Raw genomic sequence first — 18,123 nt, forward strand, 5'->3', positions numbered from 1 at the left:
AGCTGATAGACATCTTTTTAAACATTTTTACAGCATTTGAAACAATATAATATACCAGAACTAAGTTTCTGATAAAGATTTTTTTTTAGTTTTATTGTGTAAACATTTAGAATTTGTTTTGATTGCTCCTACATTGTTTGCTTCAGTGATAATACCAGTATTTTCATGACTGTACTAAAAATAGAAATTCAAAAAATTTGCGCAACCAGAACGCCTATTAATAATAAATACCCATTAAAAGTCCTACCGCTAGATACACACTAAGCAGATCAATGAATGCTATAATTATATATGTTTTCAATTTTATGTATTGCATTTTTTTGAAGTTTTATGATTTATGTTTTTTTTTCTTTCAAATTTCTATTTTAAATTTCAAAAAGGCTTCGCGGAACCCTTGAGAGGCGTCGCGAAACCCATTTCAGAAGCACTGCTCTACAGTAACCTCTCGCTTATTTACGCACATTGTGTCCACAGAAAAAATGCGTAAAGATACGATAGATCGTAAAGATACGAGAGGTACCAAATATACTTACTATAATGGCTGTTTTTTGATATTGCTTCTAGTTAAAAGCTGACTGGGGACTTTCCCACTTTTCACAACTTGTTAAATAAAGGTCAAATAAAAATAAAGGTTACATTTTAAAAATAAGGTAAAAGTTGTATGCTCTAATTTAAATTTTGTATAATTTGTATACAATTTTTAAGTATTTAATTAAAGTGATAAATAAAAATGATACTTTTATTGTGTGCTGCAAAATAGAAACATTTAAAGACAAGAGAAAAGTATATTAAAAATATATTAAAAAAAAGTAGGCAAACTTAATTCATTACACAGTACTACTAATAAATATTTATAAAGAAATACTCAAAAAATATATTTCTTAAAGTTACAATTATTTTCAACTAAAAAAATGTTAACGGCTTTAAAGTTTAGAGTGAAATTAAACTACTAGAAAAGATAATTGTATTAAAAATACTTTGAACAAACTCTTTAGAGTGTAATAATAATGTGTAAAAATATTATGTAGTAAAGTATTACATTTTAAATTCTTACAAAACAATAATTCATTCTCAGAATGTAGAAAAACAAAATCAAACTAAAAGGCAAGTAGTAAAAAAAATATTTGAAAAGCTAAAGCAGTATTTTACTCAAAAAAAGAAAACTGTTTATTTTTATTTGTAGTAGTATGACGTGTTGTCCCACAAACAACTCGTATATCCGACTGATGACGTCATAGCGGAAATGCAAACCTCACGGGTAACTCCGAGACAATGAAAGAACGTTCCGACACTGTAAATTAAAATAATTAAATATTGACCAAATTAAAAACAGAATAAAAATTTAACAACTATTAATTAACAAATAAAGCGGTCAGGCATTATTCAAGCAAACCAAACCAAAAATACTCCGAATGTATGAATTTGCATGTTCACAATAAAAATACAGTCTTTTTTAAAATGTATTTTATTATTATAACTCACATGAACTTTTTCTTCTTATTCTGTGCGTCTGTTGTTTTTTCTCTCAGAACAAATTTTCGCGCACCTCTGCAGTACAAGCGCATATACTCTTCCCAAGTGAAACTATTCGGATCGAAGTTGAAAGTCTGAAATATAGTAAATTTATGGAATTGATGGAAAAATAGAAAAAAATTAAAAAGATAAAATTATGAACTATTGTTAACAACAAGCATATATTTTCAAACTTAAATTTTTATTATCAGGTGATTTCTTTTAATGTTAAAAAAAAAAATTTATGCTTAATTCAAAATACACAACAAACTTTTTGATCTTTTTCGTTCAAGGACATCAGTAAATTTTTTGATTTTTTCCACTGAAAGTCGTGGCAATACATGAAGAAAGGCTCCATAACTTCCATACCAGCCCGCAACTTTTTGTATATCATAACAGCTCTGAAAATATATAGTTTTGATAGACCATTTTGTAAACAAAATTAGATTTTAAACAAACATATTGAATATCAAAACAGCTAAAAAAGATGTTTTAATTAAAATTTGTGCTCAAACAATTAAAAACAAAGATATTTTAGTATCGATTCGCCAACAAAAGCTATACAAACAGGAGGTAATATTATAAAAGAAACTATCCAGAAAAAATAAATAATAAGTATACATAAAAATAAAAACTTTAAGCAAATTTGTAAAACTACATTTTATGCTATGCAATGATCAAAAAACTATTTCAAGTAACATTGTGTTATAACTTAACATTGTAGCAGAAAACTGTATTACAAATGTTGTAATTTTTCACACTATGTACAACGCTGTTCAAAAACAAACACATTAAAAAACTATGTTTTTACACTAACAAAACTTTTACACCACTCACCTTGGTGTTTGTCCACTCAAACGAGCCAAGATGTCGACTATGAAGCTGGGAATGTATTCTTTGAAGAATGACCTCACTTCGTATAATTTCTTGTTGTAAGTCACGCTCGTGTTGTGGGGTGCAATCATGTCCGCAGGCTCCTTTTTACCCCAAATTTGCAGACCATCGACTGTAAAGATGTTTAAAGTAAAAACTGTATAACAAATTTTTTGTATTTAAGCTTTGGAATTAGGTGAAGAAAAAAAGTAAATTAAAATATAATGTAACACAATTAAAAGTCTAATTTAGCTCGGGATTAAAATAAAAAAAACTTTGCTTTAAACTTTGCTAGAATAAATATAGTTGAAGTGCTAAATTAAGTGATATTCCTATAAATATAGAAATTTTATTTTACCTTCAAAATACTGAAAATTTTTTTAAATACTTTTATAAATTAAAACTATATGTACTGAATTTAATTAAGAAAACATGAACGTATTTTGTTGAAGTTTTTTTAAGCAGAAAAAAATATAGTAAACTTTTCGATATTTAACAAGTTCTTCTTTTTAGCAACTTTTAACTTGATCGTGTTTTTTTTTAAATAAAAACATACTTACGTATATGCTGAATTGAAAAAGGGTTTTGTGCGCAGGTGGTAATGTGATAGCAAGGAACTTGTTTTGATTCCTCAACAAATCTTTCAGCAGGTGAATCCGTATCTGTGAGAACAAAAACAGATATATAAAACATGTTTAAACGTTATTCAACTAATAACTTTGTAGAAAACTTGAACTTTTTATTTGTAGTAAATATGCTTTATATACTACTAAAATACTGTCTAAATTTTTATATTTTCTTCAAATCTAGTTAAGTAAGAGCAAATGAGTCTCAATGCTTTACAAAATAATTAAAAACCCATTCATCTTACTCTTTTCACAATGTTTATTATTATATTATGTCAAAAGCTTCTTTAGTAAAACAGACGCAAAAAAAATTATTACTTTAAAGCACTACTTAAAACCTTGTTTGTTTTTATTACTTTGTAAAACTTAAAGTTTTTACCTGATAAAACAGAAGAGTCAGATTCTTCTGAAAATGCTGATTCGTGAGAAGAGTATCCTTCGGAGCTGATCTCATCCATAGAAGAAGATTGCAATCCCAATCTCAGTCCAAGCTTCGACCTGTTAATGTTTTTTTTTTAAAGAGATATCTTTTAAGTCTTTAAAGTTTGTAATTGCATCTGAGGACAGTAGGTTTTGTAAAATAAAAAAAAAAATTTAATCTTGCAGAACTTGATAGCTAGTAAATAGATAGAAAAATATTTAAAACGATTTCAAAAGTTAATAATTTAAGCTGCCTTAATAAAGTACTTCAATAATAATGTTTTCAAAAAAAAAATATATTGAACTCGCTTTTCAGTCAAACTTTTAAGTCTTTACAAAATTATCCACAAAAATCTCATCCAAACAAACCTCTTTTGGTTGTTGGCATCAACAGCGGTCTTCATCGCTGCAACAATGCACCCGTTCACGACGAAGTCAACCGGAACGAGATCGGCGTTTATCTGATTGTCGGCGTTGGCCAGCTTGCAAATTCCCTTCAAGTTGGCGGCGACGAAGGCGGTGGGCCCGTACACGTTGGTGATCCACCCTTGGTGGGGTTCCAGCAAGGAGGGGGTTATCATGCCGGGTCGGACGATACAGCAGGGGATTTCCCCACACTCGTTCATAATGGCCTCCTCCGCCCAAGCTTTCGTCAGTGTGTAAGTGTTCGGCCTTTTTGTTTGTTTTTAATAAATATCGTTTTTAACTATTAGTTTCTGTTTAGTTGGTCAATCAGATATTAGAATAGTTAAAGTGCTATTGTTAACTGATTATAACATTTAAAAATGTTGACTTTCTAGTTGCAAAGGGAAAGTTGTAAAATCTTACAAAATAGGAACTAATACAATAAAATGTCTAATTTATATAGCTTTTCACTCTATATAAAGTGTTACTGAATACGCTTTTGAAAAATCTAAACTGTATTTAGGTGTAAAAACTAATAAAGTTTTATATCTGTCAAGTTTTTTGTGTGGCATATAAGTATATCTTATAAAATGTCAACTTTTGTCCAAAAAATAAAACTATAATGTCTATAAAACAATAAAACTCACAATCCATCTAATAATTGTGGCAGCATTCCAGCGAGTTGCTCGTCGTTCAAAAACTTCAAAGACTTTTCAAAGTTCCTGTAGTCGACATTTCTCCTGTATATTTTCTCCTCTACGACGTCACAGTGGTTGTGCGAGTTGACGAAGGCGGTGCTGACGTGAACGAACGATTCCAAATGGCGACACCTTGCGAGCAGTTTCACGATTCTCCTTGTGCACTGAACATTCATTTCGAATGCTATTCTGTTTTTGATGATAAGTGTTTTTATATTAAGATATTTTTTGTTATTTGATTGAGGACTGAACAATCATCTATTTTGTTTGAAATTGTCATTTATTGTGCATAATTAATAATAATTCTTTTCTAATATAGTCTATGTGTTATTGTTTTAAAAAAATAATAAAGATTATAATTAAAATTATCTTTAGGACATACTAAAGTTTTAAAGTAATACTTTATAACTGTTTTGTATCGTCAATAGTAATAAATAACAACAAAAAAAACAATAATAAATTTAAAAAAAACTACAAAAAAATTACCAAATTATTTCAATAAAATACCTGATAATTTCGTTGAATTTCAACGTGGCGGCGCAGTGAATGAAAACGTTCACTTCGTTTCTCAACAATCTTCTCGACTGTCGGCTCAACCCGAGATCTTTGGCCTCCAAGTCGCAACTGACAAATGCAAGTTTGTCCATGAAGCTCGGGTGAACTTTCTTAACTCGATCGAAGCACTGTATGAAATTTAAAACTTAGATATTTGCGGGTAGTAAAATAAATTATTTTAAAACAACCAACTGTTTGTCATAATGTGTTAAAAAAGCTTTTAAAAATACCTTAAGCTTTTTTGAAACTTGTTTAAGGTTAATGATTATGTTTAAAAAAAAAAAGTGTTTGTTTCTAAAAATATCTTTATTGTTTTCTGTTTTTTATTTTATTAATCAGCTTTGTTTTTGTTAGTAACAACTTTAAATCAAACAAACCGGTTTATCAGCTAATGACTTGAGACGATCTTCGGGAGTCACTCCCCTCTTGTTCCTGATCAGCAAGATTATCTTCTTCACATCCGGGCAGCTGTACAGCAGCTTCTCAACAATCCCCTGACCCAGGAATCCGGTGCCACCCGTCAGCGCCACGGTTTTTCCCGCGTAAAATTCAGCGATTGGCTGGTATTGAGGTGTCGGTTGGTTCTGTTTGAGTTTATTATAGATAAGTAACACTTTATAAAAAAATTATTTGTCTATAAGATATAGTTTTTTATTAAAGGAAACCCGTTGTAAAGCTTGGAGTTATAGACATTTCTTTCTATAATAACAACATTTAGAATTATAAAAGATTTTTGCTTTTTCACAGTATACTTTAAGCATTTTAACTTTTTAAATACTTAACTTTAATAGCTTAAAAATTCTTTAAAATTAATAGATAAATATAAGCAACTAAGCTTAGTAAAAATTTCAATTTGAATTGAGTAAATTTTATTAACAATATTTTTTTTATCTAATCAATAAGTTGTTCAAGCTATGAACAAAAATTAAATAGATTGTCATTACAACAAACTAGCTAATTAAAATATATAACACAGCTTCACAGTAGCGTTTATAATAAATATATGTTTTACAAATTTTAGTTAATAAAACTTAACTCCTATTCTACATATCAACAACTATTACCTTTACAAGCATGTTTGTATGATATTTTGTTTTTGCTTCAGTTGCAGTGTAAACTAACAAGAAAAAACTGTTTTTGATTTTAAGCCTACTGGGCTGTTATATATATTTTTTTTGTTGAGAGAGAGAAAAAATAAAACGAGTAAACATGTTTAACCGGCGTTTTACCGAAAATTGAAAGCTAGTAAACAAGTATCATCAAAGTGCAACGTAATTGAATTTATTTAACTGCAGTAAAAAAGCAAATATTCAAGGAAAAACAAATTTGTTTGGATAAATAAAACCACAAACAAACAAATTATCAGAAGATTTTACAATACTTTTTTATGAAAAAAGATTTTTTTTTATTTAGTTACTACAAACTTTCTTCAAAGTTTGTTTTCATCTATGAAACACTTTTTCAAAATTAAAGGTAATATCTTTTTTGTTGAAGCTTTAAAAATTAATCAAAAATTGGATTAGTATAAAACCAGTTTTAGTTGTATAATATAATCTATAAAGCTATTATTAAAAATATCTACAATACCAATACAAATTATTTGCAATACCAAAAATATTACATACATGTTGTATAATAGTAGAAAATGTTGAAATATCAAGTAGTTTATTGTTTTAAATATCAGAACAAATAATTCAAATCAAAAGACTTGTCTGACTTAAGCCTTATGTGTACGTAACTCTATATATAAATACTACTTTATAAAACTAATTAAGTTTTTTATGAATTAAAGTTTTAGTAAGAAATTTAAACATGTATATTGTTTAGTTATATCATATTTTGTTTAACTTTTAAAAAGTAGTTTACCAAGCAGTATATCTAATACTTACGTTGGTGTTTTTATCTTTTATTGCTTTTATGGCGTCACTATTGATGTCATTTAAAATAAATACTATTTTTAAGACTCTATGCTCACAAAAAGTTTAATTGAAGTTTTATCTTACCAGTACCAATTTAAAACAAACTGTGAAAATTGTTTGCACCTAAAGTTTACTTTGACAAAGTATTTAGCAAATTTTTAAACAAGTTGCTGAAAATACATTGTAATAAGCATGCTTAGGGTAAAAAAAATAAGTGTAAATGAACTTTGTTATTAAGTAAAATGTGTTAGAAGAACTTTTCAAATTAGATTGAAAATTAAAATTACAAGATAAGTTAAAAATTAATAATGTTGTAATTTGACTTTTAATTTTTTTAACAATACGTTGAGTAAGTTATCATAAACAACTGCTACAGACACATTGAAATAAGTTTATTGCTTAAAAAAGAAGTATTACTCAATTCATAGTGATTGTATTTAGTTTTAACTATAAAAAACCTAAAGTGTTATAACTTCTTAAAGTAACTACTTCTAAAAACTACTAATAATTATTTAAACGTGATTTAGTTAACAAAACAATGTTACTAATCCATTACTCATATAATATTTACTTAAAATACATTAGGTTTTACCTTTTTGGAGTTTTTTTAAGTTTTTTCTGTTTAATTTTAAGCAATTTACACATAAACTATTATGCTTTACAAAGTTAACTGTTTGATATTTTTTTAGCTATGTAAACCTTTAGTTAAGGTGTGTTAACTCTTACTTGTAATTGCCCTTGTAATGTAAATAATAAATATCTACAAAAAGTAAAGGGTAAAGTTTAAAACTACAAAATTTACGACTTGAATGTTTAAGTGAAAGTAAATTGCGATAAAAAATTTGTAGTCACAAAGTTAAATGTCTAAAGTCTACTTTGCCCGTAATTTTCCAAGTTTAACATGAACTTTATTAAAACTAGTACAAAACTGAAAGTTTATTATTTAATAAGAAAAATTCGCGTAAAAGTTTTTGTGTGAAGACAAATGCAAAACTTTTTTTAATAACTTACATTAAATATTAGAATTTTTATTTTTTTAAATTAATGTTTTATTTTAAGACTCTAACTTCTATACTATTTATATAATGATGTATCGATATTGCAAATAAACAAAGTTTTTTTTAAAGTTATACTGATTTAACTTTAATTCTTTACACTTACTTAAAAACACTAACCGAAGTTGTTCATTTAAAAACTTATTTGTTTTTTTTAGGTAGATTTTACATTATTCAAGTATTTAATACAGTCGATTTTTTGATTAAATTTTGATAATCAAAATATATTTTATAGGTAATTTTTTTTGCGGTAATCACAAATGTCGCAATGTCGGCCTGCTTATTATCAATACCAAGTTTAAGCAAATACAGAAAATTTAAAATAATTTTTGATGTGTTATTTACTTTATTTTTTGCCAGTAATTATAAATTCTAGTAAACTTAACAAACATGGAAATATTGACAAAAGATGTTTCAACAAGTATTTTACAAAGTTTTTTTTGGAAAACATGTGTTATTAGTTTATAGAACTAGTTTGTTTGATAATTCTTATCGTAATTCTTATCGTGAAATCAATAAATATAAGTCTTTAAAATTTATTGTTTAGTAAAATTGTTTGAAAAATAAAAGTAATAAAAAACTCAAAAACTAACAATAAATTGTTAGTTGTATACATTTTTTTTAAATAATACGTTAATTAAGTTGATACCAACAACTACTAAAAACATAATTTATTGAGTTTTTTGTTATAAAAGTAAAAAATAAACTAATTTATAATTATTAAATTAGGCTTTTAACAAAAAACCTTTACGTAACACAACTTCATTATAGTAGTTACAATAAAATTGCTAGAAATATTTAAAATTGATGTAATTAACAACGACTTTTATAATGAAGTAATTACCTGCATAGTTTTTACTGAAGAATTTTGTTTTATCACTTTCACCGTTTTAAATTTATTCAAGCAGTTTCTAACAAAAGTTATTTTATTATTAAAAAATTGTTTATAAATTGTACCTTGAGTCAAACTACGATTTTAGTATTATATTTTTACATACTATTTGTTAGCACTTGTAATATAATTAATAAACATTTACAAAAATCAAAGCATAAAATCAAAAGTTATAAAATCAACGACTTAAATTTTTTATTAAAAATAAATAGCAATAGTCACAAGTTTAAAAGTGTAAAGTATATTTTACTCGTAAATATTATTCCAAGGGAAGTCTAAATGTTCAAAAGAATTAAAAGTATATAGTTAAGTTAATAAGATTGTTTTTATGAAACGATTATGAGTTGTTGCAATAATAAAAATTCAAAAAGTTAGATAATTTCGATAAAATGTTTAATTATGAATATATCAAATTTTTATGTTTTATTTTGTTACTCTAGCTAATACACTATTTATACAATTATACGTTGGTACCTTTCGAACACTAACAAATGGTATTCATTTAAAAAATTATTTAACTTTTTATAAAATAAAATTTAAATTTTTACAAACCCTCAAAACAGATTAATTTTACTAATATAATTTAGATTATCAAATGTTGCAATGTTGGCCTGGTTTATTATCAATACCAAGTTTAAGCAAATAGTGAAAATTTAAAATAACTGTTGAAGTTTACATTAAATGTTTGCTAATAAATTTAGCGATTTATTTTAACAATGTACTAAAATCAGGTTATCATAAGCTAATGCCTTTTTTCAAAAATCAATGTTTCTATTTACATTGGAGTTTTAGGTATTTTATGTCTTATTTATGTAGGTAAAAGCAAAACTTATTTATAAACCAGCATTTATAGAAATTGACACCAAAACATGACTAATATGTTTTTTATCAATTTTTTATGAACTAAAAATAAACAAGCAAACTTATTTTTAAATTTTACATATTTATGACATAAAAGTTTAATTACTAATGGCATTTAGAATAACAAAACAAATATTCTTTTAAGCTGTTTACCTTTCTTTTGTTTTAGAATTTTGTATAATTAATTCTTTTTGACAATATTCTATGGCTTAAGAATTTGTTCAGTTTAATAAATAAAGCTTTTTTAAGAACTAGCAACATATTTTTTATTATTATACATGTCATAAACTTTTGTTTATCGAAAGAAATACAAAAATACAGTACTTAAGTTATTTGGTTTAAGGACCTTGTGCACCAAAAAAAAACTATTTGCTTATCGAGTCTCACACCACTTGGATACTTTTTAACGTCTTGTCCAAGACAATATTATTTTTTATTGTACGACAAAAAAATACGCTCAAAAGGTTTGGTCCAAGGACCTGGTGTACAAAAAACCTTTCGGTTATCGAGTCATACACCAGAACAGTTTAACGTCATGCCAAGGGCAATTAGCAATGCATAAAAAGATTGATAGGAAAGTAAAGATTTGTAAGCATACATTTTAATTTTGAAAAGAGTACTAAATATTTTTAAAACATGTTTATAAAGCAATCTGTTAAGTTATACAAGTTTTAGTACTGTTCTTAAAATAAATTTTTATATGTTTTGTGTGTCTAAGCGTTATTTAAAGCAATTTGCAAGTCTAAACTATCAAAACATTTTTTTAAGACAAATGTAATTTCAGTTTTAAAATATGATATTGGCATGATTTATCATCAATGCCAAGTTTAAGCAAATACCAATTTTTAAAGTAATTGATGTAAGTTTGATTTTGTTGTTTGCTTTAACAATAAACTCAGTGTTTTTTTTTTGTGCTGAAAATAAACACGGCAAGCTTATCTGGTATTACAAGAAATTATATTTGTAATATTTTCTTTACCTTGAAAGTTTACTTACATTTATGAACAGGTTAGCTTAAAAATAGAACTAAAATCTAAACTGTTGTTTTTTTATTGTAATGATTGCAAGCCAGAAATTATAATTTTTCAAACTAAATCATCAAAACAAAATATTTAGAAAAAATAAAAAGTTTATTTTATACAAAAAGAAAGAATTATTGTTCGATTATTTTTTATGCTCACTTATAAGTTTTTCAACTACTTATTTTGTAACTGTTTTTCGAATACAACTTTTCACAAGAAAGTTATAGCTTTGTTTTTTACTAACAGTTAAAATATTACATTTTAATAAAGCAAACTACCGTAAAAAGTTGTTGTAATATAAGTTATTTTTGTCATAATTTTTATTAAATCTTTAATGTATCGCAACTTAAGTTAAAAAAACGTTGTTGCTATGTTGAATAGTTTTTTATTTAATCTTTAAATATAATTATTGTATTAAAATGTAAAAAAAAAATAATTTTAAGAATTAAATATTTTGTTTTACTGCATAAGCTTCCTTTTATTACTAATTATATTTAATGTTCTAGCAATAGATAAGCAAAACTAAGAAAGTATTTATTACGGTAACTACGTAGTTTTTGATGTTGAAGATACAGAAACTTTTTAAACTTTAGTTAATAACTTCTAAAAAAGAAAATATCTAATGACATAGAAAAAAAACATACTATTAATAGTTACAACTTAAAATAGCTAAAATTTTAACAATAGATAAAAGAACTACAAATTTTGTTTTAAAATAGTAAAATGTTTATTAATTAAAGGCATAAATTGAACAGTTTAATAAGATATCACGATACTTAAAAAGTTGTTTAACACATTTTAACAAAGATTTTCTAGTTAACTTAAGCAGCATAACTAAAAATTTAAAATGTTTTAACTTGATATACAGTGTACGAAAGACTAATTTATTTCTTTTACTTTATGATTTATAAAATTAAAACTTAATGTGTCTTAAACTAATATATATGTTTTGAATAACCTTAAAAGGTAAAAGATTTTAAAATGAGTGATATTATAGTTGAATAAAAATTACTCGAGTTAAAAAATTCAGTAGAAAATACTTTAGTTTCAAATACGATTTAAGTAGTCTAACGTGTTTATTTAAAATATTTTTTTTACAAATCAAAGGCTTGTTTAACACATGTTATCAAAAGTATTTATAATAATAAAGTAGTTATAGAAAAACTTCATATAAATTATTTTACGTTTTAAATTTAGCTGCATCCGTTTTATTTTGATTGTTAATCTACCCTTGAACTTTTGATATAATTGTTTGTTTTTCATGTCTACAAAGTAAACATTTCTAGTAATTTACTAGTGATGTTTTTTAACTGTCTTTAATTTTTTGCTGGAAATTTTTAAGTTCTAATAAACTTAACAAGCATGTAAATTTTTACATCACAATGCTTTATAAGTGTTCTGACAAAGTTTTTTTTCAGGAAAGCAAATATAGTCAATTCTAAATGCTTACCAAAATGCGAATCAACAGATTTCATTAAACTTCAAAAAAATCTGTATTCAAATAAAAATTCAACTACTTATAATATCAAATAAGTACTTGATGCTACACGCGTTTTAAGTATACTTTCTGAACGATATAAGTGATCAAAGTTTTTTTTCTTTTATTAAAACTATCAAACTGTTGAAACCTCTGTAAAGTTGCTTTATTTCGTTTTATAGTCCTGTTACTAATATTTGTTTAACTATCGGTTTTAAAAAAGGTAAAGTTGTATGTTATAGTTTATGTGTTTGTAATTTGTATACAGCTTTAAGTATTTAACTAAAGTGATAACTAAAAATGTTAACATTTATTGTGTGCTGCAAAATAGAAACAATTAAAGACAAGAGAAAAGTATATTTAAATGTATTAAAATAAGAAGGCAAACTTAATTCATTACACAGTACTACTTTTAAATATTTTTCAAAAAACGTTGTACTTCTTGAGTTTAAAACTGATTTTAACTAAAAGTTTGTTAATGCCTTTAAAGTTTAGAATGTAGTCAAACTATTAGAAAAGACGAATGTATTAAAAATACTTTGAACAAACTCTTTAGAATGTAATAATAATGTATAAAAATATTATGTAGTAAAGTATTACATTTTAAATTCTTACAAAACAATAATTCATTCTCAGAATGTTGAAAAACAAAATCAAACTAAAAGGCAAGTAGTAAAATAAAATATTTGAAAAGCTAAAGCAGTATTTTACTCAAAAAAAACTGTTTATTTTTTATCTGTAGTAGTATGACGTGTTGTCCCACAAACAACTCGTATATCCGACTGATGACGTCATAGCGGAAACGCAAACCTCACGCGTAACTCCGAGACAATGGAAGAATGTTCCGACACTGTAAATAAAAATAATTAAATATTGATAAAATTAGAAACAAAATAAAAGTTAAACAAGTATTTAAAAACAAATAAAACAGTCGAACATTATTCAACCAAATTAAACGAAATAGAAATGTATGAATTTGAACGTTTACAATAAAAATACAGATTTTATAAAAAAAAAATATTATTATAGCTCACATGAACTCTTTCTTTTTATTTTGTGCGTCTGTTGTTTTTTCTCGGAGAACAAATTTTCTCGCGCCTCTACAGTACAAGCGCATATATTCTTCCCAAGTGAAACTGTTCGGATCGAAGTTGAAAGTCTGGAAAATAGTATATTTATGAAATTGATAGAAAAAAAAATAAAAAGATAAAGTAATGAATTATTTTTAACAACAAGCGTATATTTACAAATATAATTTTTTAATTATCAGGTGTATTCTTTTAAAGTTAAAAATAAAAGGCTTAATTCAAAATAAACAACAAACTTTCTGATCTTTTTCGTTCAAGGACATCAGTAAATTTTTTGATTTTTTCCACTGAAAATCGTGGCAATACATAAAGAAAGGCTCCATAACTTCCATACCAGCCCGCAATTTTTTGTATATCATAACAGCTCTGAAAATATATAATTTTGATAGACCATTTTGTAAACAAAATTAGTTTTTAAATAAACATATTAAATATCAAACCATTTATTCAGAATATGTTAAAATTAAATTTTACGGTCAAGTAGCTAAAAACAAAGATATTTTATTATTGGTTAGCTAACGAAAGCTATACAAACATGAGGTAATACAATAAAAGAAAACAACTACTTTAATTTTATTTGTAAAACTACTTTTCATGCTATGCAATGATCAAAAAACTATTTCAAGTAACATTAACAAACACATTAAAAAACTATGTTTTTACACTAACAAAACTTTTACACCACTTACCTTGGTGTTTGTCCGCTCAAACGAGCCAAGATGTCGACTATGAAGCTGGGAATGTATTCTTTGAAGAATGACCTCACTTCGTATAATTTCTTGTTGTAAGTCACGCTCGTGTTGTGGGGTGCTATCATGTCCGCAGGCTCCTTTTTACCCCAAATTTGCAGACCATCGACTGTAAAGATGTTTAAAGTAAAAACTGTATAACAAATTTTTTGTATTTAAGCTTTGGAATTAGGTGAAGAAAAAAAGTAAATTAAAATATAATGTAACACAAGTAAAAGTCTAATTTAGCTCGGGATTAAAATAAAAAAACTTTGCTTTAAACTTTGCTAGAATAAATATAGTTAAAGTGCTAAATTAAGTGATATTCCTATAAATATAGAAATTTTATTTTACTTTCAAAATACTGAAATTTTTTTTAAATACTTTTATAAATTAAAACTATATGTACTGAATTTAGTTAAGAAAACATGAACGTATTTTGTTGAAGTTTTTTTAAGCAGAAAAATATATATAGTAAACTTTTCACAATTTAACTTGATCGTGTGTTTTCATTTAAACATACTTACCTATATGCTGAATTGGGAAAGGGTTTTGTGCGCAGGTGGTAATGTGATAGCAAGGAACTTGTTTTGATTTTTTAACAAATCTTTCAGCAGGTGAGTCCGTATCTGTGAGAACAAAAGCAGATACATAAAACATGTTTAAAATTTTTTATAACTAATAACGTTGTAGAGAACTTGAACTTTTTATTTGTAGTAAATATGCTTTATATATTGCTAAAATACTGTCTAGATTTTTATATTATATTCAAATCTAGTTAAGTAAAAGTAAATGCGTCTTAACGCTTTACAAAATAATTAAAAACCCATTCATCTTACTCATTTCACAATGTTTATTATTATATTATGTCAAAAGCTTCTTTAGTAAAACAGACGCAAAAAATTTATTAATTTAAAGCACTACTTAAAACCTTGTTTGTTTTTATTAGTTTGTAAAACTTAAAGTTTTTACCTGATAAAACAGAAGAGTCAGATTCTTCAGAAGATGTTAACTCGTGAGAAGAGTATCCTTCGGAGCTGATTTCATCCATGGAAGAAGATTGCAAACTTAGTCTCAATCCGAGCTTCGACCTGTTAATGTTTTTAGTTTAAAGAGATATCTTTTAAATCTTTAAAGTTTGTAATTGTATCTGAGGACAGTAGGTTTTGTAAAATAAAAAAAATAAAAATTTAATTTTGCAGAACTTGATAGCTAGTAAATAGATAGAAAAATATTTAAAACGATTTCAAAAGTTAATAATTTAAGCTGCCTTAATAAAGTACTTCGATAATAATGTTTTCAAAAAATATATATATATTGAACTCGCTTTTCAGTCAAACTTTTAAGTCTTTACAAAAATATCCACAAAAATCTCATCCAAACAAACCTCTTTTGGTTGTTGACATCAGCAGCGGTTTTCATCGCTGCAACAATGCACCCGTTCACGACGAAATCAACCGGAACGAGATCGGCGTTTATCTGATTGTCGGCGTTGGCCAGCTTGCAAATTCCCTTCAAGTTGGCGGCGACGAAGGCGGTGGGCCCGTACACATTGGTGATCCACCCTTGGTGGGGTTCCAGCAAGGAGGGGGTTATCATGCCGGGGCGGACGATACAGCAGGGGATTCCTCCACACTCGTTCATAATGGCCTCCTCCGCCCAAGCTTTCGTCAGTGTGTATGTGTTCGGCCTGTTTGTTTGTTTTTAATTCTAATATATATATATATATACTTTTTTTTTTATATAATACAAAAAAGCAACTAATGTTCGTATTGTTTACTAAAATTTCTACGTTTTATACGTTTCATAAGATAAATATAAAGCAAACAGCAAATTTTTTTTAAAGAACCACAAAAAACACAAGTTTTTTTAATTTAGCATAAATAAGTGTCGTAAGTAGAAAAAAAAATATATAAACAACACCAAGTTAAAATAAAAAAATAATAATAAAACTTACAATCCGTCTAATAATTGTGGCAGCATTCCAGCGAGTTGCTCGTTGTTCAAAAACTTCAAAGACTTTTCAAAATTCCTGTAGTCGACCTTTCTCCCGTATATTTTCTCCTCTACGACGTCACAGTGGTTGTGCGAGTTGACGAAGGCGGTGCTGACGTGAACGAAGGACTCCAAATGGCGACATCTGGCGAGCAGTTTCACGATTCTCCGCGTGCACTGGACATTCATCTCGAATGCTATTCTGTTTGTTGATAAGTATTTTTATATTAAGATACTGTTTTGTAATTAATGGGGTACTGAACGTTCATCTATCTTGTTTGAAAATATAACTTTTTGTGCATAAATAATTATAATTACATTCTAAAAAAATCTTATTAGTAAAGCTACGTGGTGTTGTTATTATTAATAATGATTTTTATTTAAGTTAGTTTAAGGACATGCTAAAGTTTTAAGAGTTATTTTCTATCTGTTTTTGTAGAATAAAACTAAACTATAGAATAATAGGCAACACCAAATTAAAATAAAAAACTTATAAAAATCACAAATTACTTCAATCAATACCTGATAATTTCGTTGAACTTCAATGTGGCAGCGCAGTGAATGAAAACGTTCACTTCGTTTCTCAACAATCTTCTCGACTGTCGGCTCAACCCGAGATCTTTGGCCTCCAAGTCGCAACTGACAAATGCAAGTTTGTCCATGAAGCTCGGGTGAACTTTCTTAACTCGATCGAAGCACTGTAAAATATTTAAAATTAAGACATTTGTGAGTAGCAAAATATAGTTTTTCAAAACAAAACAACAGTCAAAAACAACTAACTGTTTGTTATGATGTATTAAAAAAACTTTTAAAAATACTTTAAGCTATTTTAACTTGTTAACTATAAAAAAAAAGGTTTGTTTCTGAAAACATCTTTATTGTTTTCTGTGGTTCATTTTATTAATCGGATTTGTTTTTGTTAGCAACAACTTTAAAACAAACAAACAGGTTTATCAGCTAATGACTTGAGACGATCTTCGGGAGTCACTCCCCTCTTGTTCCTGATCAGCAAGATTATCTTCTTCACATCCGGGCAGCTGTACAGCAGCTTCTCAATAATCCCCTGACCCAGGAATCCGGTTCCACCCGTCAGCGCCACGGTTTTTCCCGCGTAAAATTCAGCGATTGGCTGGTACTGGGTGTCGGTTGGTTCTGTTTGAGTTTATTGGTAGTCAACATTGTATAAAAAATTTTTGTTAATAAGGTGTATTTTTTATTAAGGGAAACCCGTTGTAAAGCTTGCAGTTATGAAAATTTCTTTCTATAATAATAAAGTATTTTATTTTTTTTTGCATTCTACTTTAAGCATTTTAACTTTTAATTGTTTAAAATGTCTTTGAAATTAACCAAGCAACCAAGCTTAATAAAATTTTAATTTAAATTAGGTAAAGTTTAGTAACAATAATTTTTGACAACTTGTCAATAAGTTTTTTAAGCTGTTAACAAATATTAGGTTTCAAAGATACTTGATTTTGTTAGATTGTCGTAACAAAAAACTAGCCAATTGAAAAAAGTCATATAGCCTCACTGTAGCGTATAAAAAAAATATATGTTTAACAAATTTTAATTAATAAAACTTAACTCTTATTCTACATATCAACAACTATTACCTTTACAAGCATGTTTGTATAATGTTTTTTTGCTTCAGTTGCAGTGTCAACTAACAAGAATATTGTTTTTGATTTTAAGCCTACTGAGCTCTTATATATATTTTTTTTGTTGAGAGAGAGAAAAAATAAAAAGAGTAAACATATTCAACCGGCGTTTTACTGAAAATTTAAAGCTAGTAAACAATGATCATCAGTTTGTAACGTTTCGTAATTTGTTTAATGTTTTGGCCGTAATCAGCAATTATTCAAGTAAAAACAAACTTTTTTGGGTAGATAAAACCACAAACAAACAAATTATCAGAACTTTTTGCAATTACTTTGTAAAAAAATTATTATTCTAGTTTGCTTGCTACAAACTTTCTTCAAAACTTGTTTTCATTTATAAAA

The 18,123-nt window shown here is 26.6% G+C and overlaps 2 protein-coding genes across 2 annotated transcripts; both read right to left on the bottom strand.

Moving 5' to 3' along the window:
- Positions 1 to 1,173: 1,173 nt before the first annotated feature.
- On the bottom strand, positions 1,174 to 6,165 carry LOC145833052 (fatty acyl-CoA reductase 1-like). The gene is made up of 11 exons (XM_082940252.1): positions 6,154 to 6,165; positions 5,467 to 5,673; positions 5,042 to 5,217; positions 4,487 to 4,723; positions 3,801 to 4,109; positions 3,391 to 3,509; positions 2,946 to 3,047; positions 2,350 to 2,518; positions 1,784 to 1,913; positions 1,483 to 1,607; positions 1,174 to 1,291 (listed from the first exon to the last, which is right to left on the bottom strand). Exons 1-11 carry the CDS (start codon positions 6,163 to 6,165, stop codon positions 1,174 to 1,176), a joined length of 1,704 nt encoding a protein of 567 aa, XP_082796378.1.
- A 6,882-nt stretch (positions 6,166 to 13,047) lies between these two features.
- On the bottom strand, positions 13,048 to 18,115 carry LOC145833054 (fatty acyl-CoA reductase 1-like). Its single transcript, XM_082940253.1, has 11 exons — positions 18,094 to 18,115; positions 17,073 to 17,278; positions 16,649 to 16,824; positions 16,089 to 16,328; positions 15,519 to 15,821; positions 15,104 to 15,222; positions 14,659 to 14,760; positions 14,093 to 14,261; positions 13,640 to 13,769; positions 13,350 to 13,474; positions 13,048 to 13,165 (listed from the first exon to the last, which is right to left on the bottom strand). Exons 1-11 carry the CDS (start codon positions 18,113 to 18,115, stop codon positions 13,048 to 13,050), a joined length of 1,710 nt encoding a protein of 569 aa, XP_082796379.1.
- Between the last annotated feature and the right edge of the window lie 8 nt (positions 18,116 to 18,123).

This window comes from Thalia democratica, chromosome 4, assembly GCF_965202585.1.
Source record: "Thalia democratica chromosome 4, ktThaDemo2.hap1.1, whole genome shotgun sequence".
Lineage (NCBI taxonomy): Eukaryota > Metazoa > Chordata > Thaliacea > Salpida > Salpidae > Thalia > Thalia democratica.